General features: G+C 37.9%; 3 protein-coding genes across 3 annotated transcripts; all 3 read left to right on the top strand.

Annotated features, from left to right (window-relative positions):
* The first annotated feature begins 519 nt into the window (after positions 1-519).
* LOC108248984 (5-hydroxytryptamine receptor 3B-like) lies at positions 520-6,136 on the top strand. The gene is made up of 7 exons (XM_037980943.1): positions 520-597; positions 1,085-1,194; positions 2,954-3,123; positions 3,360-3,520; positions 4,573-4,783; positions 4,867-5,004; positions 5,889-6,136. Exons 1-7 carry the CDS (start codon positions 520-522, stop codon positions 6,134-6,136), a joined length of 1,116 nt encoding a protein of 371 aa, XP_037836871.1.
* Positions 6,137-11,443: 5,307 nt separating this feature from the next.
* LOC108248983 (5-hydroxytryptamine receptor 3A-like) lies at positions 11,444-17,775 on the top strand (the record flags this gene model as incomplete). The annotated part of the gene is made up of 11 exons (XM_017438071.3): positions 11,444-11,528; positions 11,821-11,892; positions 13,583-13,724; positions 13,876-13,991; positions 14,677-14,822; positions 15,524-15,568; positions 15,677-15,786; positions 16,000-16,169; positions 16,393-16,565; positions 17,388-17,598; positions 17,690-17,775. Coding segments are annotated over exons 1-11 (1,305 nt in total), but the record flags the coding sequence as incomplete, so codon positions are not given.
* A 44-nt stretch (positions 17,776-17,819) lies between these two features.
* Positions 17,820-25,813, top strand: LOC108248981 (5-hydroxytryptamine receptor 3A-like). The gene is made up of 13 exons (XM_017438069.2): positions 17,820-17,904; positions 18,197-18,268; positions 19,959-20,100; positions 20,252-20,367; positions 21,053-21,198; positions 21,900-21,944; positions 22,053-22,162; positions 22,376-22,545; positions 22,769-22,941; positions 23,764-23,974; positions 24,066-24,185; positions 24,717-24,790; positions 24,878-25,813. Exons 1-13 carry the CDS (start codon positions 17,871-17,873, stop codon positions 25,094-25,096), a joined length of 1,632 nt encoding a protein of 543 aa, XP_017293558.1. The 5' UTR covers positions 17,820-17,870; the 3' UTR covers positions 25,097-25,813.
* The last annotated feature ends 1,100 nt before the right edge of the window (positions 25,814-26,913 follow it).

Genomic DNA, 26,913 nt, shown 5'->3' with positions numbered 1-26,913 from the left:
CTTTCAGTCTTACAGATGTTGAGCTACGTGTTGGTGTGGTGGTAGCTGAGAGTCATCCCCATCACATACAGATGATGAGACTGAACAACAACCTGTCTGCGTTTTGGTTCTCAGGAGGAATTACTCTCAGTTCAGAGAGGATGGCCGTCACAGATGTTCAGAAGAAGTCCTGTAAGCGCTCAGAGAACCAATCAGGTAAAACCAAAACACTCATCAACCTAAATGTACAAAATGTTTTGTTAACTTGATGACAGCTGAGCATGATTGCACTGTTTATTTATTCAGTTTAACAGGATTTTATGTATTTATTTTACGAATAGAGGACGTTCACAGGAGGCACAACTCGATGCAAAAAGTCCAGCGTGGAAATCGTTTTTATTCTTTAGTTAACTTAAGCAGGACGACCGTTTTCAAATGAACTGACGCAGAATGTGTCTGACTATTGTTTCAGCCAATTATTGCACGGAACAGCAGATTTTAAAGCACCTAAACCTGGGTAAAAACAGCGATCAGTACACCATGATCCGTCCTGTTAAACGTCACAGTGATGCCGTCAACGTACAAGTCATATTAGTGATCCATGCCATCCTGGATGTGGTAAGATGAGTTTTGTTTTGTTTTTATTTATTGCCACCTGTTTGGAGCTCTAAACCCAGATTAAACAATCACAGGTTAAGATGGAGGATTTTACCACTTAGTGTCACTGACATCTGAGCCGTCTAATCTTTCAAAAATTTCTGCAAACTTTTTTTTTTTTATTCCCACAGACTTTACTCGTCTTTTACAGTTTGTCTGGCTAAGCAGCTACTTTATGCTTGCTTGTAAAGTTTATTAAAGAGAAGTTGTAAAGTTTTATTTTATTTTTTCACATATACTGTATCTTTTTTGTCCACAGAAAGAAATTGATCAAACTTTAACTCTACAAATCTTGACCCAAATGGTGAGTTTTATTTAAAAGGAAAAATAAACAAGACAGCGCTTTTTACCTCTTCTTTCATTTTTTAAATTAAGTTATATTTTAAACTCAAATCCTTCCTTTCTTTTCTTTGCTCTCACCCACCTTCCTCGACGTTTGGATGTTTAGATATGGACGAATCACTTCACTAAGTGGAATAAAACGAATAACTGCAAAATAGATGAAATAAAAGTTCCAACTGAAACTTTGTGGAAGCCGGATATAATCATTGCAGAAATGTAAGTTTAAAAAGCACATGCATGCTTTTTACCCATCATTTCTGTTTGTTTTATAACAATCACTCCTAATGGAGAGCTGAGTGGTGTGGTCACAAGTTTACAAGCCTTTTGAGACTTTTCATGAATTAGTTATCGATTAATCCTATATTTCCCAAACATTTTAGCTTCTGAGCCACAAACAGCAGTAGCAGAGGCTAAATACAAACACTTCTAATACACCAGTAAAACACAAACACAATGACAAAACAAGCTGCCTCAACCTGTTTGCAGCTTTTATTCGTTCATGGTTACTGTTTTGTTGTAATAGTTGAGGCAAAATATGTTTTTAGTAATAATTTTTTAATAGATTTTGATTTCTGTAGAGCATCTGAAGACCCTGGATATATTGTTTCATGACAACAAAAATGGGTTCCAACTCCAACCAGTGCATTAAACCACAGCTAGTCAAGTAGTTGCTTCTTATTTATTTATTTTTAGTGTAATTAACCAATTAGGATTCAGAATTGAGAGCTAAAGAGATTTTATTTGGCAATCATGTTTGTGGAATTTTATGCAGATGTGGATAAATTAATTTGTATTTTGTTAATTTATTTAATTAAATTAACTAATTTGTAATAATTAATTTGTACTATAACCCCCCAACAGAGTTATTCAAAAACAACTAAAGAAACTGGCCTTGATTAAAAAAAGGATAGTATTATTAACCTAATGTTTTGTTGCTCAACCTTTTGATCCAATCAGGTGATTTCTGTAACTCTGAGCCAGGAAGCCTTGATAGTCTTGAGATTTCATTGGACCCTGAACAGAACCAGGACCAGAACAGAACCGAGCCTCCTCCATGTCCCCCTGTAGGTTCAGGGTTCTGTTCTTTGGTTCTGGTTTGGGTCTGTGGACACACTTGACCTTGGAGTTCACCTCTGGTCTTTCTTGAAGTTGTTTTGGGCTCTTTGGTTACCATTTGTGTTATTGTCTCTTCAGTTTGCTTTCAGTTGTCCTCTTGTGGACATCTCCAGGGAGGTTGTCTCCAGTCCTGTGGACCTGAACCTTCTGTAGTCTCAGGAACATCCAGCTGCTTGGAGACGGTCTTATATTCTTTACCTTTAACCTGCTGCTCAAGTCAAATCAAGTCAAATTTATTTATATAGCACGTTTCAGCAACAGGGCGGTTCAAATGCTTTACATCATAAAAACACAAAAATAAAAACTCATCATGAAAACACAGATTAACATCAAAAGCACACAGGCTGCAGATCACTGATTCAGATAATTCAACTAAAGTCATAAAGCAGGATAAAATAAACTAAGTCATACTAAAAAAAAGCTAAGGAAAACCAAACTAAGATATAATAAATTGAATTAATTAGGGTAAAACAAACTGAATAAAATTAAAATAAGCACAAAACAACAACAATGTTCAGATTAGTTGGCAGGGGATGGACTAATAACTAAGATTAGCACGTTTTCCAGCTGTTTTCAGGTTGTCAATATCATGAAGGAGGCAACATGGATCACCATGGTAACAAAGGATGAACTCTTAATCTGCTCCACAGCAGTTTATGATCAGAGGTTTGGTTTAAAAAGAGCAAGACTGACTGATTATTTTCTTGATGCTACATTTGATAGAAAAATCAGACAGAGACTGTCACAAATCCTGCACCTTATGTTTACTTTTAGTTTCGTAATTTTTTGTTTTGTTGTCATGCTGTGTAAACTCTAAAGGTTGAATTACCATTATGCATGCATCTTTTTTTCCATACAGGATAGAGAGGAGCAACAACCCTCCAAGTCCTTATCTTAGGATGTTCCATGATGGTTATGTTGAATCGAGAACTGAAGAGGTGATCGTCTCCACCTGCAAGATGCGCATTTACAAATTCCCCTTTGACACCCAGAGCTGCAATCTTACCTTCAAGTCTATCGTGTACTCATGTGAGCCTGTTTTTATGTGACAGATTACTGTCCTCAGCGTTCATATCCTCTCAAGTTTTGTCCTTGACGGCAACAATAATCTATTATTGAAATATTAAGGTTGAAAAATATTTATTAATGAATGCTGACAGTTTGTGTTGTAAAAGTTAACTTTCTGCCATCACTTGTAACAGTTTGTAAAAACTTTTACCTACACTGCTTTTAAACCTGACAGTTATTTGTATTTTCCACCCTAGCTGATGAATTATGTATTTTGCCTCCATACAACGATGAATGGCTCACAAATCAGTCTAGAAAGGCGATGAAGGCTCAGTACGAGTGGCGGTTTGTCAACATAACGTTTGACAAAAGGACTGTCAGGCTTATAAACCTGAAACAATACAGGATTGTTTTCACTGTAAGTATTTGTAATTACACTCTGACGTAAACTTATATCTGATGAATCAGATAGAAGATGAAATAACCAAACATAGATCTGAGAAGATTTTAGATTAATAGGAGTTGTGTCTGACTTTCAGTGTGTACACACAGAGTTCATTTTTATTGTTTGTTGTTGTTTTTGTCCATGTGTGTTCGTCGGCCATGCTAAATAGCTAAATATCTCATGACCCAGAGAACAGATTTTAATGAAACTCTCAGAAAGTAATCTCTGGATGTACATCTACACACAAAAATGACAGTAACTAAAAGTTTTAGCTCAGTTTTGCAGATACTGAGCTAAAGTTTGGTGTGGTGGTAGTAAAATATTCAGATTTTCAAGGTTTTTTAAATGGACAGTTTTTGAAAATCTGTTTTTGTGACCATGTACATTATTTTGTTGCCAACATCTAACCACATTGTACCTTCATTATATTGTTTTATTGATTTATTCAGATGAAGTTGTGTGGAGTAGTTATGAGCAGTCAGTTTCTTACCTGCAGCAGATAGCAGTCAGAGTGATCTCAGTTTCAAGAAGCTGTAGAAGTATTGAACAAGCCCTGACAAATAAATATGGAATCACCATTCTTGGAAGATATTCTTTCAACTGTTAAATTGAAAAGGGAAGCTTGGTCGACCAAAGAGGGCATCAAAGTATCAAAACAAAAAACTTACAGCAAAATGTCTTGAAAACAAAAAAACACAACAAAACAAATGAAAAACAAGTGGGTGGAAACTGGAGTCAATATCTATGACCAAACTGTAAGAACCGTGTAAAGAAATGGGATTTACAGCCAGAAACGCCAAATAAGCATTCAATAACATCCAAACAAGAGTTTATGACGATGACTGCAGAAAACAGTCTTGATGATTTAGGCTGCATGTCAGATAAAGACACGAGGGAGACACCAGTCATTACATCTTCAACAAACGCCAAAGTCTGCTCTGTGATTTTGATACTTTTCAGTTGAAAGGATGTTTGTTGACGATGAATTTCACACATTTGACATATTATTTTGTTCATTTCTGCAGATTACAATGGAGAGGAAAGCTGTTCTCTACATCGCTAACTTCCTGCTGCCCATCCTCTTCTTCTTGTGTCTGGACTTGGCTTCCTTCCTGATTTCAGACACCGGAGGAGAGAAGCTCGGCTTCAAGATTACTGTCCTGCTCGCCGTCACGGTGATGCAGCTTCTTCTCAATGACATCCTGCCCAGCTCATCCAACAGAATTCCACTGATAGGTAAAAATAACCCCCTCATACAGCTCACTTCACTCACCCAGATCTCAGCGTCCACATTAATGAGCCCCTCTCCCATCCCTCAGCCATCTTCTGCATTGGGATTTTCTCACTGATGCTGCTCAGCGTGCTGGAGACGATTCTGGTGATGAATCTGATCGACAGAGACGATTCATCACAAGAGAAGAAAACAGACGAAGAACAAAACCTGAAGAAGAAACGAGGTATTAAACAGAACAAAACCAACATCCAGAGCTGCTGTAGTGGAGAGATTAAACATAGATTCTACAAATCATTCCAGTCATTTGTTTAATAACATAAAGGTACCTTTAGACCCATCCATCCATCCATCCATCCATCCATCCATCCATCCATCCATCCATCCATCCATCCATCCATCCATCCATCCATCCATCCATCCATCCATGATGGATGGAGAAGAAACTATGTGCTGTACAGTTTTTTGTGAATCTGGACATTAGTGTTATGGTTCATACCAAGACCAGAATAAATCAAGACCATGATTCTCAGGACTGGAGACCAAGTTAAGACCAGCACCATAACAGTAAATGGTTTTATCTGGAAACTCATTTCAAAGAAACACATCCAGACTTCTTTAGACTGAAAGTAGATTTCTATTTTTCTTTTTGGCAGAATGTGAAGGTGGTTGTTCTTTAAAGCCACTGAGACAATAAACAAAATGATATTCTAAAACACAAGCATTGTTTGAAAGAGCCTCCTAAAACCTACATTGTGCATGTTTTTTTTTTACTTGTAGTCCTCTACAAGTCTGTATCTCCTCTGAGTCTCTGCACATCTCTGGGCTCCTTTGGTTCACTCAGGGGGCCTTAAAGAAGTTGGTGGAAGGAGAGTTAAAGGCAGTAACAATCATATAACAGAGAGTTTAATGTTCAGTCACAGACAGATAATTTATAGACAGTTTATTGGTCTCCCATCAGTCACGTTCTGAGCAGATCTTTCCTGAGTCTAATCTGAGACCAAATAAGAATGCAGTCATTTCCTAGATGAGGTGACAGCTACAGCAATTTGTCTTGTTTTGTACAGCAACATGAGTATATGTGTTTAATGTTCACAAAAACATCTACAGGAGCCCGCAGCAGCAAACTGAAGGAGTCTTCCACACTGGAAAGTGTTTTAGATGAGCTGGAAGATGTGAAGAACATGATGACTCTCCTCAGAGACGGGAAGGAAGAGGAGCAGGAAGGCTACTGGACCAAAATGGCTAAAAGAATCAACAAGATTTTCATGATGTTTTATTTTCCAGCAGTCACTGTGTTCCTAATTGTAATCTTCTCAATGTGGAACAGTAACTATGATCCCGATTTTGAGTCTTAAATTAGAGATAAAGTGCAATTTTAGTAGATATTATTGCCATGGATCAACTGAATATTGTCTTTAGGACTGACTGGTGTGATGCTCTGGTTTGTGGTCTGCCTCAGTCTCTATGTGTTCACTGACTAATACTGATAAATAAAATAAGCACACAAACAGAGAGGTGGAATGAATGAAACAGAAAGGTCATGTGACTGTAAATAGATCACCTGATGTCATGCAAACTCACAATATGACCCCATCAAACTGCATAAAGTGCTGGGAATACAGTCTAATGTTCCTACCAGGCATCCTCTGAGTCTGCAGACCTTCACTCTCTGTTTGCACTTATTCAGACACTACAGCAACTGCCTGATAACACTATTGCTCCACTTGTGGTGCTGGTTACATCTGCCAGCTACCTGAAAATCAAACCATCTACCTACCCATCACTGGTCTGCATGTGGACCAAATAATGACCAAATCAAACCAATTCTTCTGGTTGCTGAATGATTTTGCCAGTAAGGGGATTTTTTAAAAACAGAAAAACATTAGTAGCTTCAGATTTGATTTTATTGTCTTTTAAATTTAATTGTAGGTGGACTGAATACAGTCCATGGTTTATACTGACTTGTAGCCTAAATATATATTAAGATGTTTTTCTGCATGTTAGCTGACTTACTGTAGAGTTTCTGTAGATTATCACTATAAACCTGAAAGTTTAGCTCTGGACATGTTTGTAGCTGCAGGTTTGTTGTCCTTCATGATTATTGTTGCATGTTTCACTCATCTAACACATGAACTCAGTATGAACCTGTGATAACGACTCGTTGGTTGTGGGTATATGGAAGATTATATAAGGAAAAACACATTTATAATGTTCAAATATTTGCCTAATATTACAACATGTTAACCAGTGAATGTAGATTTCTTCTTGGTGTCTGTGCCTTTAGCTCTGGTTTTGGTTTGTTCTTTGTAATTTCCTGCTTGGATCTGGTTCTCCAGGTTCTGTTTGGTTTGTTTTTGAGGTTTCTTTGTGGAAATATTTCTGTGCTTTATGTTGTGAGCATTAGTGTTATTTCCTGTTTTATTTTGAAAACCTGGGGGGTATATATTCATTGGATTTTACTAGCAGAAAATAAATAATATATGAATCCATTTTTTTTAGACTTTTTGTTTCTGTTTGACCTCAGGAAGTTCTGGATTGATGTCATAAACTTCACTCCATGACAGTTCTGCATTTGAAAAATATCTGTAAAGGGTTATCACTGCCCTTAATGTTTTGTATACTTTAACCTACATGTCATTTAGAAATATACTCTGAATTTAATTAAAGACATGCATTTAAATGTGAATTTTTAAAATAAATATTCTAAAAACAAAAGAAATATTTCCTAATGTTTCCATAAACTTCATGACAGTTCTGCACTTGAAAAATAGCTGTAAATGGTTATCACTCCTTTTAATGTTTAAATGGCCGATGCAGCAAGCTAGTTGAGGTTAATGCTAACGCTAGCTCATTATTGATGAACTGGATGATTTTATTTATAGTTATTGGATTATTTAGATAGATGGGTTAGATAGTAATAGTACATAAGCTAATTAGTAAAAATGTTGGTGTTTGGTTTGTTTGTCAAACAAGATTTAATAACTTTGGAAGAAGTGAAGTTAAACTGATTACTGTCTTCACTGTGAATCTGAGAAAGTTGATTCTTATATGACGATCCCATAATATTTAAGTCAAGTCAAGTTTATTTATATAGCTCTTTTCAGCAACGAGGCGATACAAAGTGCTTTACAACATTTTACACAAAAATACAGAGTCAAAACACACAACTATATCTAAAATATGAGCTGGGGTAATCTAAATGAAATCTAAGATGATCTAAATGAAAAACACACACACAAAAGATAAACTGAAGATTTCCTAAGCTTGTATCTTGTTGCAAAGTTAATTGTTTGTGTCCTGTAAGCCAGGGCTGTCAAACCCAGAGACGCAAGGGGGCCAAAATTAAAAATTTGGTCCGAGCCAAGGGCTAATTACGATCAATATTTATTAAAAATTACATAAATTAACCTTGTTTTTAGATGTATTATGTCAAATCATTCATATAGAAATATCAATGACCTTTTCCCAGTTACAGATTATACAGAATTTAGAGCAAACAGACTTTAATGAACACAGACAAATAGATCAAACTTCAAAAAGCTCATCATTAGCAGTCATTTCTTATGNATACAGAAATTAAAACTATATATTGTTGGCTTCTAAGTCACTGTCAGAGAAAACTTCAGTTTTTTTAAGCAAAATAAGAATCAGAGACTCGATCTGAACCAGACTGGAGGGCCGGATGAAATGTTACAGAGGGCCGGATCTGGCCCACGGGCCTTGAGTTTGACACGTGTGAACTAGACTGAAAAAATTGAGGTGAACCCATCAAAGTTTCTTTCTGATGGTGCAACTTTACCGTTTGGTTCTGATCCCAGTCTCAAATCGCCTTTTTCTTGTTTAATTGGGCTTGGGGGGGTGAGGGAAATCTTTTTCAGTGAAACATGTTTTGGAGAATTGTTACCATGTGATGGATTCCTGAAAACAGAAGCTAAATAAAAATACATCACTTACATAAAGCAAGGTCAGCAAGCACCTCGGGTGACTTTCACTCTACAACACGACAGCCTCAACAACGCTGCACAATCAGAGCGGGGAAACATCGAGCAAGACCCGAGACCTGATCAGTCGAAATCTGGTGAAATAATAAATGAGGTTCTGAAAAGATTACCTTAACATAACTGTAAAAATGCTGAGAACATTATGAAGAAATTATCCAACAGCGATGGGGGTTGGATGCCTTGAGGAGAATTTGTTTATAAGGCTCACATGTTCCCGTTTAAAATGTCTCAAAACCTGTTTCCTAGAGGCTAGATGGGTTTTCTAACTACTTTGGCAGAACTGAATATTCCTTATCTTCTGTGATTAGTCTGCACGCTCGTCTGAACAGATGTCTCAAAACAGAGGCGACCTGTGAAGCGAAAAACTGTTTCCCCTAGACGGTTCAGAGCTGAGATGGTGCAGAGGAAGACAATTCAAGCTGGGTCACATTTGCTTCATGGATCTTTTAAAAAATATATATCATATTGCTTACTTTTTTTGCTGAATAAAGTGTTTCTTGTGTTTCTTCTTCTCTAACCAGCAGCAATGTCTCCAATCAGAAATATTTGTTAAATGACTGAGGAGCAGAGGAGTAGTGCTGCGAAATAACCATAACATGAGATGTGCACGTACGTGCACACATCAATCATTCTGCTTCTTTCTGAGGTTATGTAACACCAGTTTGTGGTAACATGTTTTTAAACATTCATTAGATCTTGTTGTGCATTATATGATGCATCCTGCCTCATCGGAACAAGATGGCTCTCTAAGCATTTCCAAGGAAAATTATTTCTCATTAATTATTTAACATTAATGTGAACAGTAAAAGGTTAAAAATAATCCCATAGTAGCTCTGAACTTTATTATAGACCCTTTGAACCTCTTGCTTGCATAATTTACAGAGACGTTAGCTTTTAGTTTAAGTATAAAGTAATAAACTAATTAAGTATAAACCAAATTAAAACCTTGGTTAACCCATTACCTCATTCCCACTTCACCACAGGTCATCTCCCTACAATCTGCCCTCTGATAGGGCAATTAAGACCCACAACTTTGGCGTGGGAGAATCAGGGCTTCCGAGTTTGAACCCTGGTGCCAACTTCAGTTACGTAACGAGGTAGAGCCATAGCAACAATTTAATACCAAGGTCTGCATTGTTGTACACCTCCAGGGGGTGCACACGCAAACCTGTGCACTGCCTGCATTGACTACAGGAAAGTCCACGAGTTGATACTGGTGTTCTTGAAACTGTACACATGGTTGTGTGTTCCTTGTTGGTTATGCGTGTGTGTGTGTGTATATATATATATGGCATTCACATTAAACATTTTAAAAAGCATTACGTTTGTTTAGATGACTTCTGCAGAAACCCTGGGTGAAGAAGATGGAAGGATGAGTTTTTAGTTATTACTCAAACGTATTGTCCTTTAAATGCAGCATGTTGTAGCCCAAAATATGTATCAGATGTGAGGGAAATGAACCCAGAGTGCAGAGTCCTGTTGAAATCTAATTTATCTGACTGTGGCATTATGGCAGGGGTCTCCAATCCTGGTCCTCAGGGCCACTATCCTGCATGTTTTACTTGTTCCTCTGCTCCAACACACCTGATTTGCACCAATGGGTGATTAACAGGCTTCTGCAGAACATGAAGAGGTGATTTAACCTCTGAATCAGGTGTGTTGGAGCAGGGAAACAGGTAAAACCTGCAGGATGAGGACCAGCGTTGCCCACCACTGCATTAAGCCAACAGCAAACAAACCAACAGAAAACAGACAGCAATGAACCAGCAGCGGGTGAGTGACAAAAGTCGGAGGGTGAGTGGACGATGAGCTACAGCTGGGGCTGACAGGTAATGAGGAACAGGTGAAGTGGGCGTGGCATGCTGACTGGAAAACTACTGAGCTGAGGGCAGGTGGATGGCGGCACAGGGAAACACAAGGAACGAGGCAATACGATAATCTGAAACACAAGGAGCGAAATTAAACTAGAATGTCTTATAAAAAAACAACAAACAAACTGACCACGCAGATCACAAGAACGAAAACATGAACATCGACAAAACAACTGAAAAAATACCCAAAGCCTGACAATATTTTGTCTGAACACAGAATATACAGCATGTGGCGCTGTTCAAATAACACTGATATAGTTTGGGAAATTTCTGCAGCTCTATAATTACACACAGTAATGTGCAAATGTCTTGAACCATCCCTCATAAAACTAGGTGGACTCAGAGTCTCTGCTTGGCTTCTAAACTTTAAGCAAGTGGAAAAGCTACACAGGTTTTGTTTTGTTTTTGTCCATCAGGCTCTGGGATGAAATCCTCATCAGACCGAGTGTCAGTTTCCAGTTTAACTCTCACCAGATATCGTTTCCCATAATATCCATACTTTTATTTCCTCTTACAGACAATGAGGGCCATTTTAACACTCTGACATCTTTTCAGAGCATTATGGCAGCTGCATTAACAAAACCACAGTCAGAACCAAGGGTTTTTTGTCCAATCATTTGTTTTGATTTTAAATTGACAACAGATAATAATGTAAGAACCACCCAGAGTGAACGCTAAGTCGATCGACCACAATCTGCTGAGGGTTTCTGGTTAATTTCCTCAGTTTCCATTATCAGAGCAGGCTGGAACATTTGCTCTGCCCTCTTTTAATATTTATCCACCTGAAAACATCTTCAGTCGGATCAGAGACGACAGAGAAGCTCACTGACGTCTCACAGCCATGATCCTCACAGGACTCTTCTTTCTGCTCTTAGGTAAGCTTCAATATTTCTGCATTTAACACTTTACCTGAGCCTAATGGTTCTTGTTCATTTATCAGTGCCTTCTATCAGATTTATTTTCATACAGTTAGGGACGAGTTTTGACTTTGATTGAAACTCCTGTAGGGTCACAGATTATCTGTCTTACAGTCCTTCAGGTACTTTTGTTTGAAACTTAAAGCTTTAAACATTTTCATTTATAAATCCAAACATAAAACTAATGATTTGTATGAAAAAACATCACATTTGTAAAAGAAACAACTTGTCTGTTTTTTGTTTCTGTCAGGGGGAATTATCTTCAGTTCAGGGACACAGAACGATGAGCAGAAATGCAATCAGACCGCTGTGAACCAGTCAGGTAAAACTGAAACACTCATGATATACAAAAGATTTGTATGATATGCTTTTTATTCTGATGGTAACTGATGTGTTAGTGTCATGATGGGATGACTCCACTTGGTATTTTTTTCAACAATTCAAAGATAACCATTTGTTTTTTTAAACACACAATTAATTAAGCTTTTAAGAAGAAAGGGAGGACAATTTAGTGCAGAGTTTTTCATACTTAAGCTTCACATCTGGAAGGAAAGACACAATGCCTAAAATTACAGTTTGAAAATGGTTGTATTTATTACAACACATTGAGACCAGCAGAGGTTCCTTGTTGTGTTGATTATAATCAGTACTGATCAGGATCTGTTCAGTCCGTAAACAGAAACAAACAAGTAAAAAAAAAAAAAAACAGCACTTGCCTCAGTGGACACCCACAGCAAATAATCTGCATCTCAGTGAAAGAGAAATATATAAAAAGTGATTTTAAATACCATCATTCCCAGCATATTCAGTTTTAGTGTTCTGGTTGTTTTTTTAGATTTTTGTTGAATGTTCTGCTTTGGTCTGTCGTGGTGAAGAAAGGGTTGAGTTAAAAAGGCAAAGCTCTCGGTTCACTGGTTTTATTGGTTTAATTTAGTGTTTAGAAATAATGTAGGAAGATACGGGGAGATATTTAGAAATTTCAGAAGTATGTAGTGAGTTGGATTTGGATGGTAATCTCCAGGAAAATGTTATAAAATATTTAATACTGTGTTTATAAATAATATGTTTTTGTAATCATAACTTCAGTATTCCTCTATGCAGTCTATGTTAAACAGTCGTTTTTATTTAGTCGTACTAAAACTGGCAGACCAGCTACTGTGGAAGATAATTGCATTCTGTGACTTAGCGGCAGCTGCAGACTGCAGTTTACCAATTATGGAGGAGGAGCGGTGACAAGAGTTATGTTCGTGTGTTGAGAGAGCATAGTACTTTCCAGAACAGTACTTAGAAAGGATATGTTAGAAAGGTTGTTAATAATGGTAAGACAGTTCCTGGGAAACAGTGTGTTTGTTCTGGGTGAAGTATGTTCTGTTTTGGGCAAGATGACCCAGCTGTGTCCTGAGCTGGTTTCCTGTAAGTGACGTAGGAGTTATGTAAACTTCTGACCAATCACGAACTGGTCAGAAGTACGCAATACACACCAATGTATTATGTCTGTTTAAATACACCTGGTCTCAAAGATGTCAAAGATCTTTTGTGGAATTTCTGATGATGACAAGATGTGACAATTAAAAAGGTCCCCCGTGTTCTGGCAAAAGAGGGAAAAAGAGAATGCTCATTTATTTAAATCATACACTACCTTCTCAATCACTGGCAAAGGTTTTTTAGATGCTTTAAATGAGCAGATCAGGTCTTCAGCAGGTTACAGTCTGATGTTTTGCTGTTAGGTGTCACTAAATCCTGCATGCTCCCTGAAAGAATTCTTTATTGACCCAAAAAAGGTTAATTAAACACAGATATTCCGCCTTGATCGTAAAACTCAGTTGGATCTTTTGTACAACCCTCAAAGACCCATTTTTATACAATAAATGATCCAATGAGACACTGTCTCTCACAGAAAGCACCAACCACTAATGGAAAAACAGATGTAGAATAAACGATAATGCAGTATCAACAGAGCAAACACGTTTCTTCTTCTAACTGTGAGTTTTCAATTGGTCTTCTGTTTTCAGAGGTGGAGACATCCTGCCTCACTGAAAGGGGTGAAAAGTACCGCGGCTCCATTTCTGTGACTTGGTCTGGTAAAAAATGCCAGAGTTGGTCGGTCCAGACGCCACATCAGCACAGCTACACTCCAGAAAAGTACCCCTGCGGGTTAGAAAAACTGTTATAATGTTCATAATCAACAACTGAATGAAAAGAGACAGATGTTAATATAGCTTCTAAGTAAAAATAAAATAAAATGTTTTATGTAAGAGAGAAAGGTTTGAGTTCTTATTTACTTTTGTGTTTTCTGCTCTTTCAGAGATTTAAAAGAAAACTACTGCCGAAACCCTGGTAATGACACGAACACCTGGTGTTACACCACCAACTCAAAAACTCGCTGGGAGTACTGCAGTGTGCCGATCTGTGAGCATACAGGTAAAACAGAACTAAACTGCGTCAACTGTGAAACTAAAAAAACAACACAACCAATTTCTTTCATTTTGCTGGAAGCCTTTTGATTTTACATCAGAAGAAGAACCTGAAGATTCACATTTCAGCTATGTTTAAATCTGTTATACAGTTTGGAAGATAACAGTCTTTAAACACATCTCATTGTAGTTGTTTTTTGTTTGGAGGAGTTTCTTCTACTTAGCAGGTAAAACGTAGATCAGTAGAGTTTAAACCAGGGGTGTCCAATCCTGGTCCTCAGGGCCTCCATCCTGCAGGTTTTCCTTGTTTCTCTGCTCCAACACACCTGATTCAGAGGTTAAATCACCTCTTCATGTTCTGCAGAAGCCTATTAATCACCCATTGTTTCAAATCAGGTGTGTTGGAGCAGAGGAACAAGTAAAACATGCCAGATAGTGGTCCTCCAGGACCAGGATTGGACACCCCTGCCTTAAACTTTGGGTTTTCTTGACCAGTTCTGAACCTTCCACTTCTTTGTTTTTATTTATAAACTTCTTGGTTCTTCTTGATGTTGGTTACACGTTTAAAGAATTCCGCTCATTTAAAAACTAAAATTTGTAAACGTGTTTATATGAGTGTGGGAGTCTAAATTTAATGCGCAGACAGGGTATTTCTTTATTGTTTCTAAAAGAAACAATCTAATATTTTTCAGATCATCATTGCAGTGAACAAGATTTGTTAAGATCCCTGAACCTGACCAGCAAAAAAGATCAGCTCACCATGGGCCGTCCTCTGAAACATCACAAAAAACCAGTGGATGTATTTCTCAAAGTGGGGATCTACGCTATCCTGGATGTGGTAAGTTTCTATTTATTATTTGCTAAATTCAGGTAACTTACAGAAAGATTGTTGCTACGGCAACATCAGTCATTGACAGAAGGAAGGTGAGTCACATCTATCGATGCCCAAGTTTGTGATGCTCAAAAATGGGAACATTCTTCATTTGTCAGGAGTTTATTGTTTATTTTATTTAGTTATCTTCATGTTTAGCCTTGTCTTAGTTCAGTTCTTGTTCCTCGTGTCTTTGTTTCCTTCACCTGATCCTAGCTGTAATCACTCACCTGTGCCCACTTCCCCTAATTACCCTCTGCTTAACTCTAGCTACTGATGGAGTAAATGAGCTTAAAAAACAAATTTAAACCTTCACCTGGTAAATGGACTGTTCTAATCAACCAGGCTGTTTAAAGCGCAGTCTGTGCCTTCATTTACCCACAAACACACATTCGTACAGCACTCTTCTACATCTCTCATCTAAATAAACCATTCTTTAGATACTAGAATCAGAATATGTGCATGCAGCTTTTTACATTTTATTTTTTTTTAATCATTAAAACAGAATTCAGCCTGATTTTATGAGAGTAAATGTAGCTCCAGATTGTATGGTCGTGTTGATAATTAAGGATGTGTTGTTGATACTTCTGTGTTTTTATTGTGAGTTACAATATGTTACATCAGAAACTAAAAAATAGTTTTTACATGAACTGCTTTTTTGTCCACAGACTGAGATAGCTCAAACTTTGATTCTACATATTTGGACTCATATTGTAAGTTTTCTTAAACACACACACACAAACACGGCTGTTCTTACCTGTTCATCCACTGAAGGGTTTTTTTTTAAAACCACACGTCTACCCTCTCATCTTCCTGTTCAGGGATGGAGTAATCACCACATTAAGTGGAATCAGAGTGAATTCTGTAACATTTCTAAAGTAAACATTCCAGCCGCATCTTTGTGGAAACCAGATATAATCGTTGCAGAACAGTAAGTTAGAAAAGCATGTGCATGCTCTTACACTAAATATATATCTGCACATTCAACTAAAGTTGCAACTGATGGAGAACTTTATCATTTCTGAGAAAAACCACAACATTCATGTTCTGACACAAAAAGATCTGCTCATTAGATCAAGCAGGAGTCACAGGTGTGAAACTATCCAAAGCCTAAAGTTTTGTGCACATGTTTGTCTTCATGCAGGATAGAGAGGAGCAAAAACCCTCCAAGTCCTTATGTTACAATTTGGTCCCATGGTGCAGTTAGCTGGTTGAACGAAGAGGTGATGGTCACCAACTGTAAGATCCGTATTTACCGATTCCCCTTTGACACCCAGAGCTGCAACATCACCTTCAAGTCTCAGTCGTACGATGGTGAGTTTTGTTTATCTGTGATACAGAAATGGTACGGGTGTGTTCCCTCGCCAAAAAAAAACAATTTTTGAAATATTAAAGTTGAAAATAATTAATTTGTAAATGCCAACAGTTTGTGTTGTGGGAGTTATATGTTTCTGGCAGAACTTTTAAAAAGAACTTTTGATTTAAGCACGCTGTTATAAAACAGTTGTTTTGGTTTTGTTTGTTTTTTTAACCCTAGATGCTCAGTTGAAGATTGTTGACCGTGATGAACATGACAAAATCAATCAGACCCAAATCCAGAATCAGAAACATGAGGATCCCCAGACACAACTGGAGTGGCTCTTTCAAAAAATGGAGGTCAACAAAGGAACTACTGAGAACGTAAAGAAGCAAACCACGCTTGTTTTCACCGTAAGCATCCATAATTCCAGGAGCATCTGACACACTCTTTGCTGCTGTTGTTTCTGCCTCTCATTTAAACTTTTCCACTGCTGAATCAATGACAAGATTTTGTGAAAAGAAATAAAGCAGAGGTTGAAGCGAGCTGGGAGGATCTGTGGGAGATCGGAGGGGTATGCTGTGAAGCGAGAGCTCCTGTGTAGCAGAAACTATGTTGAGCTGAAGTCAGATTTCCCTGCATCGCAAAGGAGTTCCTCTTTAAGCGTGGTCAGATCACCATGTTAACAGAGGCTTATAACCTGCCTGCAGCGAGCAGAGAATTTGTTTTGTTTTCGGGTTTTTTCCTCTAACTTTATTTGTTGAATGGGTGTAGATTGAGGGGAAAAGTCAAATGATGCACAGAACGCACACAGAGACCAAATCAGAAAGTCTCGAGTTAAAGTAGCATCAGAATTACGATCATAGTACCTGAAATTTCTTGGTAGACTTTTAGGCTTTGTCGACCCAGACTAAAGGAAGAAAGCCCGGCTTTGTTAAGGCTGGGTTTTAGTTAACCCCTCGGGTGTTGTGCACGAGTTCGTTGATGATGAACAGTGTTCATGTTTTCTGTTAAAGGAATGTTGTTGTTTTTCTGTTTTTAAAATGGGGTTGTATGGAGTGCATATGATCAATCAGTATCTTACCTGCAGGTAAGATAGGTAAGTCAAAACTTGACCAGGTCAAAGCAGGTACACAGCACTGAAACAGCTGGAGCACAAACAATAACCTGCTCATGTGATTATTTACGTTGTTAAATACATGTACTTTAACATATTAACCTGATTATTTCCACAGATCAGCATGAAGAGGTGGTCCACTCTCTACATCGTTAACTTCCTGCTGCCCATCTTCTTCTTCTTGTGTCTGGACTTGGCTTCCTTCCTGATTTCAGACACCGGAGGAGAGAAGCTCGGCTTCAAGATTACTGTCCTGCTCGCCGTCACGGTGATGCAGCTTCTTCTGAATGAAATTCTTCCCGGTTCATCTGAAAAAATTCCTCTTATAGGTAAGAAAAGAAGCGTGTTGTGTTTTTCTCAAACAGTTGACTTCATCTAACTCAGCGTTCACATTAATGAACCTGCTGGTCTCCACCTCAGTCATCTTCTGCATTGGGATTTTCTCACTGATGCTGCTCAGCGTGCTGGAGACGATTCTGGTGATGAATCTGATCGACAGAGACGATTCATCACAAGNCTGCCCTCTTTTAATATTTATCCACCTGAAAACATCTTCAGTCGGATCAGAGACGACAGAGAAGCTCACTGACGTCTCACAGCCATGATCCTCACAGGACTCTTCTTTCTGCTCTTAGGTAAGCTTCAATATTTCTGCATTTAACACTTTACCTGAGCCTAATGGTTCTTGTTCATTTATCAGTGCCTTCTATCAGATTTATTTTCATACAGTTAGGGACGAGTTTTGACTTTGATTGAAACTCCTGTAGGGTCACAGATTATCTGTCTTACAGTCCTTCAGGTACTTTTGTTTGAAACTTAAAGCTTTAAACATTTTCATTTATAAATCCAAACATAAAACTAATGATTTGTATGAAAAAACATCACATTTGTAAAAGAAACAACTTGTCTGTTTTTTGTTTCTGTCAGGGGGAATTATCTTCAGTTCAGGGACACAGAACGATGAGCAGAAATGCAATCAGACCGCTGTGAACCAGTCAGGTAAAACTGAAACACTCATGATATACAAAAGATTTGTATGATATGCTTTTTATTCTGATGGTAACTGATGTGTTAGTGTCATGATGGGATGACTCCACTTGGTATTTTTTTCAACAATTCAAAGATAACCATTTGTTTTTTTAAACACACAATTAATTAAGCTTTTAAGAAGAAAGGGAGGACAATTTAGTGCAGAGTTTTTCATACTTAAGCTTCACATCTGGAAGGAAAGACACAATGCCTAAAATTACAGTTTGAAAATGGTTGTATTTATTACAACACATTGAGACCAGCAGAGGTTCCTTGTTGTGTTGATTATAATCAGTACTGATCAGGATCTGTTCAGTCCGTAAACAGAAACAAACAAGTAAAAAAAAAAAAAAACAGCACTTGCCTCAGTGGACACCCACAGCAAATAATCTGCATCTCAGTGAAAGAGAAATATATAAAAAGTGATTTTAAATACCATCATTCCCAGCATATTCAGTTTTAGTGTTCTGGTTGTTTTTTTAGATTTTTGTTGAATGTTCTGCTTTGGTCTGTCGTGGTGAAGAAAGGGTTGAGTTAAAAAGGCAAAGCTCTCGGTTCACTGGTTTTATTGGTTTAATTTAGTGTTTAGAAATAATGTAGGAAGATACGGGGAGATATTTAGAAATTTCAGAAGTATGTAGTGAGTTGGATTTGGATGGTAATCTCCAGGAAAATGTTATAAAATATTTAATACTGTGTTTATAAATAATATGTTTTTGTAATCATAACTTCAGTATTCCTCTATGCAGTCTATGTTAAACAGTCGTTTTTATTTAGTCGTACTAAAACTGGCAGACCAGCTACTGTGGAAGATAATTGCATTCTGTGACTTAGCGGCAGCTGCAGACTGCAGTTTACCAATTATGGAGGAGGAGCGGTGACAAGAGTTATGTTCGTGTGTTGAGAGAGCATAGTACTTTCCAGAACAGTACTTAGAAAGGATATGTTAGAAAGGTTGTTAATAATGGTAAGACAGTTCCTGGGAAACAGTGTGTTTGTTCTGGGTGAAGTATGTTCTGTTTTGGGCAAGATGACCCAGCTGTGTCCTGAGCTGGTTTCCTGTAAGTGACGTAGGAGTTATGTAAACTTCTGACCAATCACGAACTGGTCAGAAGTACGCAATACACACCAATGTATTATGTCTGTTTAAATACACCTGGTCTCAAAGATGTCAAAGATCTTTTGTGGAATTTCTGATGATGACAAGATGTGACAATTAAAAAGGTCCCCCGTGTTCTGGCAAAAGAGGGAAAAAGAGAATGCTCATTTATTTAAATCATACACTACCTTCTCAATCACTGGCAAAGGTTTTTTAGATGCTTTAAATGAGCAGATCAGGTCTTCAGCAGGTTACAGTCTGATGTTTTGCTGTTAGGTGTCACTAAATCCTGCATGCTCCCTGAAAGAATTCTTTATTGACCCAAAAAAGGTTAATTAAACACAGATATTCCGCCTTGATCGTAAAACTCAGTTGGATCTTTTGTACAACCCTCAAAGACCCATTTTTATACAATAAATGATCCAATGAGACACTGTCTCTCACAGAAAGCACCAACCACTAATGGAAAAACAGATGTAGAATAAACGATAATGCAGTATCAACAGAGCAAACACGTTTCTTCTTCTAACTGTGAGTTTTCAATTGGTCTTCTGTTTTCAGAGGTGGAGACATCCTGCCTCACTGAAAGGGGTGAAAAGTACCGCGGCTCCATTTCTGTGACTTGGTCTGGTAAAAAATGCCAGAGTTGGTCGGTCCAGACGCCACATCAGCACAGCTACACTCCAGAAAAGTACCCCTGCGGGTTAGAAAAACTGTTATAATGTTCATAATCAACAACTGAATGAAAAGAGACAGATGTTAATATAGCTTCTAAGTAAAAATAAAATAAAATGTTTTATGTAAGAGAGAAAGGTTTGAGTTCTTATTTACTTTTGTGTTTTCTGCTCTTTCAGAGATTTAAAAGAAAACTACTGCCGAAACCCTGGTAATGACACGAACACCTGGTGTTACACCACCAACTCAAAAACTCGCTGGGAGTACTGCAGTGTGCCGATCTGTGAGCATACAGGTAAAACAGAACTAAACTGCGTCAACTGTGAAACTAAAAAAACAACACAACCAATTTCTTTCATTTTGCTGGAAGCCTTTTGATTTTACATCAGAAGAAGAACCTGAAGATTCACATTTCAGCTATGTTTAAATCTGTTATACAGTTTGGAAGATAACAGTCTTTAAACACATCTCATTGTAGTTGTTTTTTGTTTGGAGGAGTTTCTTCTACTTAGCAGGTAAAACGTAGATCAGTAGAGTTTAAACCAGGGGTGTCCAATCCTGGTCCTCAGGGCCTCCATCCTGCAGGTTTTCCTTGTTTCTCTGCTCCAACACACCTGATTCAGAGGTTAAATCACCTCTTCATGTTCTGCAGAAGCCTATTAATCACCCATTGTTTCAAATCAGGTGTGTTGGAGCAGAGGAACAAGTAAAACATGCCAGATAGTGGTCCTCCAGGACCAGGATTGGACACCCCTGCCTTAAACTTTGGGTTTTCTTGACCAGTTCTGAACCTTCCACTTCTTTGTTTTTATTTATAAACTTCTTGGTTCTTCTTGATGTTGGTTACACGTTTAAAGAATTCCGCTCATTTAAAAACTAAAATTTGTAAACGTGTTTATATGAGTGTGGGAGTCTAAATTTAATGCGCAGACAGGGTATTTCTTTATTGTTTCTAAAAGAAACAATCTAATATTTTTCAGATCATCATTGCAGTGAACAAGATTTGTTAAGATCCCTGAACCTGACCAGCAAAAAAGATCAGCTCACCATGGGCCGTCCTCTGAAACATCACAAAAAACCAGTGGATGTATTTCTCAAAGTGGGGATCTACGCTATCCTGGATGTGGTAAGTTTCTATTTATTATTTGCTAAATTCAGGTAACTTACAGAAAGATTGTTGCTACGGCAACATCAGTCATTGACAGAAGGAAGGTGAGTCACATCTATCGATGCCCAAGTTTGTGATGCTCAAAAATGGGAACATTCTTCATTTGTCAGGAGTTTATTGTTTATTTTATTTAGTTATCTTCATGTTTAGCCTTGTCTTAGTTCAGTTCTTGTTCCTCGTGTCTTTGTTTCCTTCACCTGATCCTAGCTGTAATCACTCACCTGTGCCCACTTCCCCTAATTACCCTCTGCTTAACTCTAGCTACTGATGGAGTAAATGAGCTTAAAAAACAAATTTAAACCTTCACCTGGTAAATGGACTGTTCTAATCAACCAGGCTGTTTAAAGCGCAGTCTGTGCCTTCATTTACCCACAAACACACATTCGTACAGCACTCTTCTACATCTCTCATCTAAATAAACCATTCTTTAGATACTAGAATCAGAATATGTGCATGCAGCTTTTTACATTTTATTTTTTTTTAATCATTAAAACAGAATTCAGCCTGATTTTATGAGAGTAAATGTAGCTCCAGATTGTATGGTCGTGTTGATAATTAAGGATGTGTTGTTGATACTTCTGTGTTTTTATTGTGAGTTACAATATGTTACATCAGAAACTAAAAAATAGTTTTTACATGAACTGCTTTTTTGTCCACAGACTGAGATAGCTCAAACTTTGATTCTACATATTTGGACTCATATTGTAAGTTTTCTTAAACACACACACACAAACACGGCTGTTCTTACCTGTTCATCCACTGAAGGGTTTTTTTTTAAAACCACACGTCTACCCTCTCATCTTCCTGTTCAGGGATGGAGTAATCACCACATTAAGTGGAATCAGAGTGAATTCTGTAACATTTCTAAAGTAAACATTCCAGCCGCATCTTTGTGGAAACCAGATATAATCGTTGCAGAACAGTAAGTTAGAAAAGCATGTGCATGCTCTTACACTAAATATATATCTGCACATTCAACTAAAGTTGCAACTGATGGAGAACTTTATCATTTCTGAGAAAAACCACAACATTCATGTTCTGACACAAAAAGATCTGCTCATTAGATCAAGCAGGAGTCACAGGTGTGAAACTATCCAAAGCCTAAAGTTTTGTGCACATGTTTGTCTTCATGCAGGATAGAGAGGAGCAAAAACCCTCCAAGTCCTTATGTTACAATTTGGTCCCATGGTGCAGTTAGCTGGTTGAACGAAGAGGTGATGGTCACCAACTGTAAGATCCGTATTTACCGATTCCCCTTTGACACCCAGAGCTGCAACATCACCTTCAAGTCTCAGTCGTACGATGGTGAGTTTTGTTTATCTGTGATACAGAAATGGTACGGGTGTGTTCCCTCGCCAAAAAAAAACAATTTTTGAAATATTAAAGTTGAAAATAATTAATTTGTAAATGCCAACAGTTTGTGTTGTGGGAGTTATATGTTTCTGGCAGAACTTTTAAAAAGAACTTTTGATTTAAGCACGCTGTTATAAAACAGTTGTTTTGGTTTTGTTTGTTTTTTTAACCCTAGATGCTCAGTTGAAGATTGTTGACCGTGATGAACATGACAAAATCAATCAGACCCAAATCCAGAATCAGAAACATGAGGATCCCCAGACACAACTGGAGTGGCTCTTTCAAAAAATGGAGGTCAACAAAGGAACTACTGAGAACGTAAAGAAGCAAACCACGCTTGTTTTCACCGTAAGCATCCATAATTCCAGGAGCATCTGACACACTCTTTGCTGCTGTTGTTTCTGCCTCTCATTTAAACTTTTCCACTGCTGAATCAATGACAAGATTTTGTGAAAAGAAATAAAGCAGAGGTTGAAGCGAGCTGGGAGGATCTGTGGGAGATCGGAGGGGTATGCTGTGAAGCGAGAGCTCCTGTGTAGCAGAAACTATGTTGAGCTGAAGTCAGATTTCCCTGCATCGCAAAGGAGTTCCTCTTTAAGCGTGGTCAGATCACCATGTTAACAGAGGCTTATAACCTGCCTGCAGCGAGCAGAGAATTTGTTTTGTTTTCGGGTTTTTTCCTCTAACTTTATTTGTTGAATGGGTGTAGATTGAGGGGAAAAGTCAAATGATGCACAGAACGCACACAGAGACCAAATCAGAAAGTCTCGAGTTAAAGTAGCATCAGAATTACGATCATAGTACCTGAAATTTCTTGGTAGACTTTTAGGCTTTGTCGACCCAGACTAAAGGAAGAAAGCCCGGCTTTGTTAAGGCTGGGTTTTAGTTAACCCCTCGGGTGTTGTGCACGAGTTCGTTGATGATGAACAGTGTTCATGTTTTCTGTTAAAGGAATGTTGTTGTTTTTCTGTTTTTAAAATGGGGTTGTATGGAGTGCATATGATCAATCAGTATCTTACCTGCAGGTAAGATAGGTAAGTCAAAACTTGACCAGGTCAAAGCAGGTACACAGCACTGAAACAGCTGGAGCACAAACAATAACCTGCTCATGTGATTATTTACGTTGTTAAATACATGTACTTTAACATATTAACCTGATTATTTCCACAGATCAGCATGAAGAGGTGGTCCACTCTCTACATCGTTAACTTCCTGCTGCCCATCTTCTTCTTCTTGTGTCTGGACTTGGCTTCCTTCCTGATTTCAGACACCGGAGGAGAGAAGCTCGGCTTCAAGATTACTGTCCTGCTCGCCGTCACGGTGATGCAGCTTCTTCTGAATGAAATTCTTCCCGGTTCATCTGAAAAAATTCCTCTTATAGGTAAGAAAAGAAGCGTGTTGTGTTTTTCTCAAACAGTTGACTTCATCTAACTCAGCGTTCACATTAATGAACCTGCTGGTCTCCACCTCAGTCATCTTCTGCATTGGGATTTTCTCACTGATGCTGCTCAGCGTGCTGGAGACGATTCTGGTGATGAATCTGATCGACAGAGACAATTCATCACAAGAGAAAGAGACAGACGACAAACGAGGTACTAAACAGAACAAAACCAACATCCAGAGCTGCTTCAGTGGAGAGAATAAACACAGATTCAACAAATCACTTTAGGCAGATGTGTTATACTGACAAAGGAACACTTGTTTGTGAGATTAAAACCAGCACCAGATAAGTGCAAAGTTCATCTGGAAACTCACTGCAGAGATCCACATCCAGACCTTAGACTGGATATGGATCCTGAATTCTTCTGAAAGCAAAAAAGTTAAAATCATCTTATCCACCTTATTTCTGGGTGACGTGTTTTCTTTCAGAAACCAGTTTGAACAGAATTAAATCAGTTGTTAAATATCTAAAATCTAACTCTTGTTTGATTATTTCCTAACCCCTCAGCCTGTCCTGAAGAAAAATAATCATAAATCCAGATTCCAGAGCAAAAAGTCGAAAAGCCCAGTCAGTTCTGAGAGGAAACCAGTGCTTTTAAAACCTTGCTTCTCTTTTCTACAGCAACACAAGTACAGGTGTTCATTTGTGGTTTCTTTTCTTTGAGTCTGATTTTTATTTCCAGGAACTAAAAGGTTGTGTCTCTGTGCATCCATCCACGATAAGTTGGCCGATGAAACACCGTTTGAGGTCAAAAAGGTAAAAGCTGTTCCACTTTCACCCAAATGTTCAACAGTAAGGTGTAATAATCCTGTTGGTAACCTGTCTGATGGATCTGGTTCACAGCTCTGCAGAGACCGGCTGACTGAAGACTTTGTCACTCTGAAAATGGTCTTAGATGAGCTGGAACACATTAGGAGCACACAGAATCTCCTCAGCGACAGGAAGGAAGGCTACTGGACCAAAATGGCTAAAAGAATTGACAAGATCTTCACGATGTTTTATTTTCTAGCAGTCATCGTGTTTTTAGCCATTTTCTACTCGTTCTGGGTCAGTGATGATTAACTAGAAGATCCTGGATTTCACAGCTAGGCCTTCAGTGGTGTCCTACCTGAATAAATTCACTTCTTAACACCAAAACTCTGATGTCACGACTGTAGAACCATCATTCTTACACAGAAGTGCAGTAACAGGGTGTTGCATCAGACACATTTCTTCACAGCAAGCACGAGCCTTTAATGCTTTCGTCCAACTATTAGCCTAAAGCAAAAAACAGAATTAAAAACAGTTTAATCTGCAGCTGCACCACATACATCATTAAGCTAACAAACAGCCAAAATACAGTCAACCCCAGAGGTTTGAGTCCTAAATCACTTTTATTTGCAGCCTTAAAAATTTAGCACAAAAAAGCATGACTGGATTGGACAAACATGACTTTTTTATGTAAATAAATCACATTTTACAAATCAAAACTGCTAATTTGAAGACAATATCCATCCTTAAGAGTTCAATTACTGTGTTCTTCAGAGACAGATGTGAACTGAATACAGTCCATGGTTTATACTGACTTGTAGCCTAAATATACATTAAGATGTTTTTCTGCATGTTAGCTGACATACTGTGGAGTTTCTGTAGATTATCACTATAAACCTGAAAGTTTAGCTCTGGACATGTTTGTAGCTGCAGGTTTGTTGTCCTTCATGATTATTACTGCATGTTTCACTCATCTAACACATGAACTCAGTATGAACCTGTGATAACGACTCGTTGATAATGATTATATGAGAAAAAAACATATATTGTTCAAATGTTTGCTTAAATTCACAATATAATAAACAAACAAAAAAAAACATTTTCCATCCTGTTTTTGTGTTTGTCTCGCATAACGTGTGGAAATTTTCAAAACTGAAGAGGTTGATGAGGAGTTAAGAAATGCCAATATATTTTATCTTTTCCTATAATTAAAAATGTGTTTAATATAATTCCTTTTTTTATTTAATCCAGGAGGTGGTACTGTTTCCTTTGACCCAACAGATCAAGCAGACATAAAAATCTAATGCAGCACAATAAACACGTAAAACATTGAACTGAATGGACTAAATTCAGTGTTTTCTCTGGATCTGTTGGGTTGAACTGCTCACTCAGAAAACTAATGAACTTTTAAAGCTCTTTAAATATCTTGATCAGGCTTTTGTTGCTGTAAATTGGAGCAAATACATTAAACTGAACTAATGTGACATTAAGTTCAAAGGAAACTTTGATAAAAGCCAGAATAGTAGATGGTTGAAAGTATTTGTGTTGTAAGTCTGTTGGATCGATGGCTCTCGGTTCACATGAAGATAAATATTAATGCTGCAGCGTCTTCTGATTTCAGTCACCGTAACAAATGTATCTATTTTATTTTATAAATCCTAATGTAAAAATGGAGCCTAGGAAATTCAAACTGGAAGATCCGCTTCAGCCTCGCCTGCATCATCCAATCGCTGCGTCATGCTCTTCCACCCCAGCCCATCAACATCAGACCACACCTCGTCTTAACCAATCAGCAAGCAAGCCTTCGTTTAAAAAGACTACCATCATGGCTTCATCCGTTCACCAGCCGAACTTCAACCCACCTCTGCCCCTTCTCCACCTCCAATCTAACAATATCTAAAATATGAACAAAGATAAACTAAACTGAACTAAACTAAATGTACAGGAAGGCTAAATAAGCTAACATAAACTGAAACATGAAAATGCTAAACTAAAGGTACAAGAGGCTAACTAATAGTACTAAAGCCCCGCTAAACAGCCAACATAAGAATTACTAAGATAACTAAACTGAGGTAGTGAAGGAGGGGAGGGAGTGCGAGTGGGGTGACAGAGAAGAGGCAGAGACGGTG

The sequence above is a fragment of the Kryptolebias marmoratus genome, linkage group LG17, assembly GCF_001649575.2.
Source record: "Kryptolebias marmoratus isolate JLee-2015 linkage group LG17, ASM164957v2, whole genome shotgun sequence".
Lineage (NCBI taxonomy): Eukaryota > Metazoa > Chordata > Actinopteri > Cyprinodontiformes > Rivulidae > Kryptolebias > Kryptolebias marmoratus.
The sequence above is the reverse complement of the archived record's forward strand: the minus strand, read 5'-3'. Positions and strand labels throughout refer to the sequence as shown.

Bases quoted from the DNA above. Each gene is read 5' to 3' on its own strand.
- LOC108248984 (XM_037980943.1), top strand. From the start codon at position 520: ATGATCCGTCCTGTTAAACGTCACAGTGATGCCGTCAACGTACAAGTC. The intron at 1,195-2,953 runs GTAAGTTTAAAA...TTTTCCATACAG, and splicing joins GATATAATCATTGCAGAAAT to GATAGAGAGGAGCAACAACC. The intron at 3,124-3,359 runs GTGAGCCTGTTT...TTTCCACCCTAG, and splicing joins CAAGTCTATCGTGTACTCAT to CTGATGAATTATGTATTTTG.
- LOC108248981 (XM_017438069.2), top strand. From the start codon at position 17,871: ATGATCCTCACAGGACTCTTCTTTCTGCTCTTAG. The intron at 20,368-21,052 runs GTAAAACAGAAC...AATATTTTTCAG, and splicing joins GCCGATCTGTGAGCATACAG to ATCATCATTGCAGTGAACAA. The intron at 21,199-21,899 runs GTAAGTTTCTAT...TTTTGTCCACAG, and splicing joins TCTACGCTATCCTGGATGTG to ACTGAGATAGCTCAAACTTT.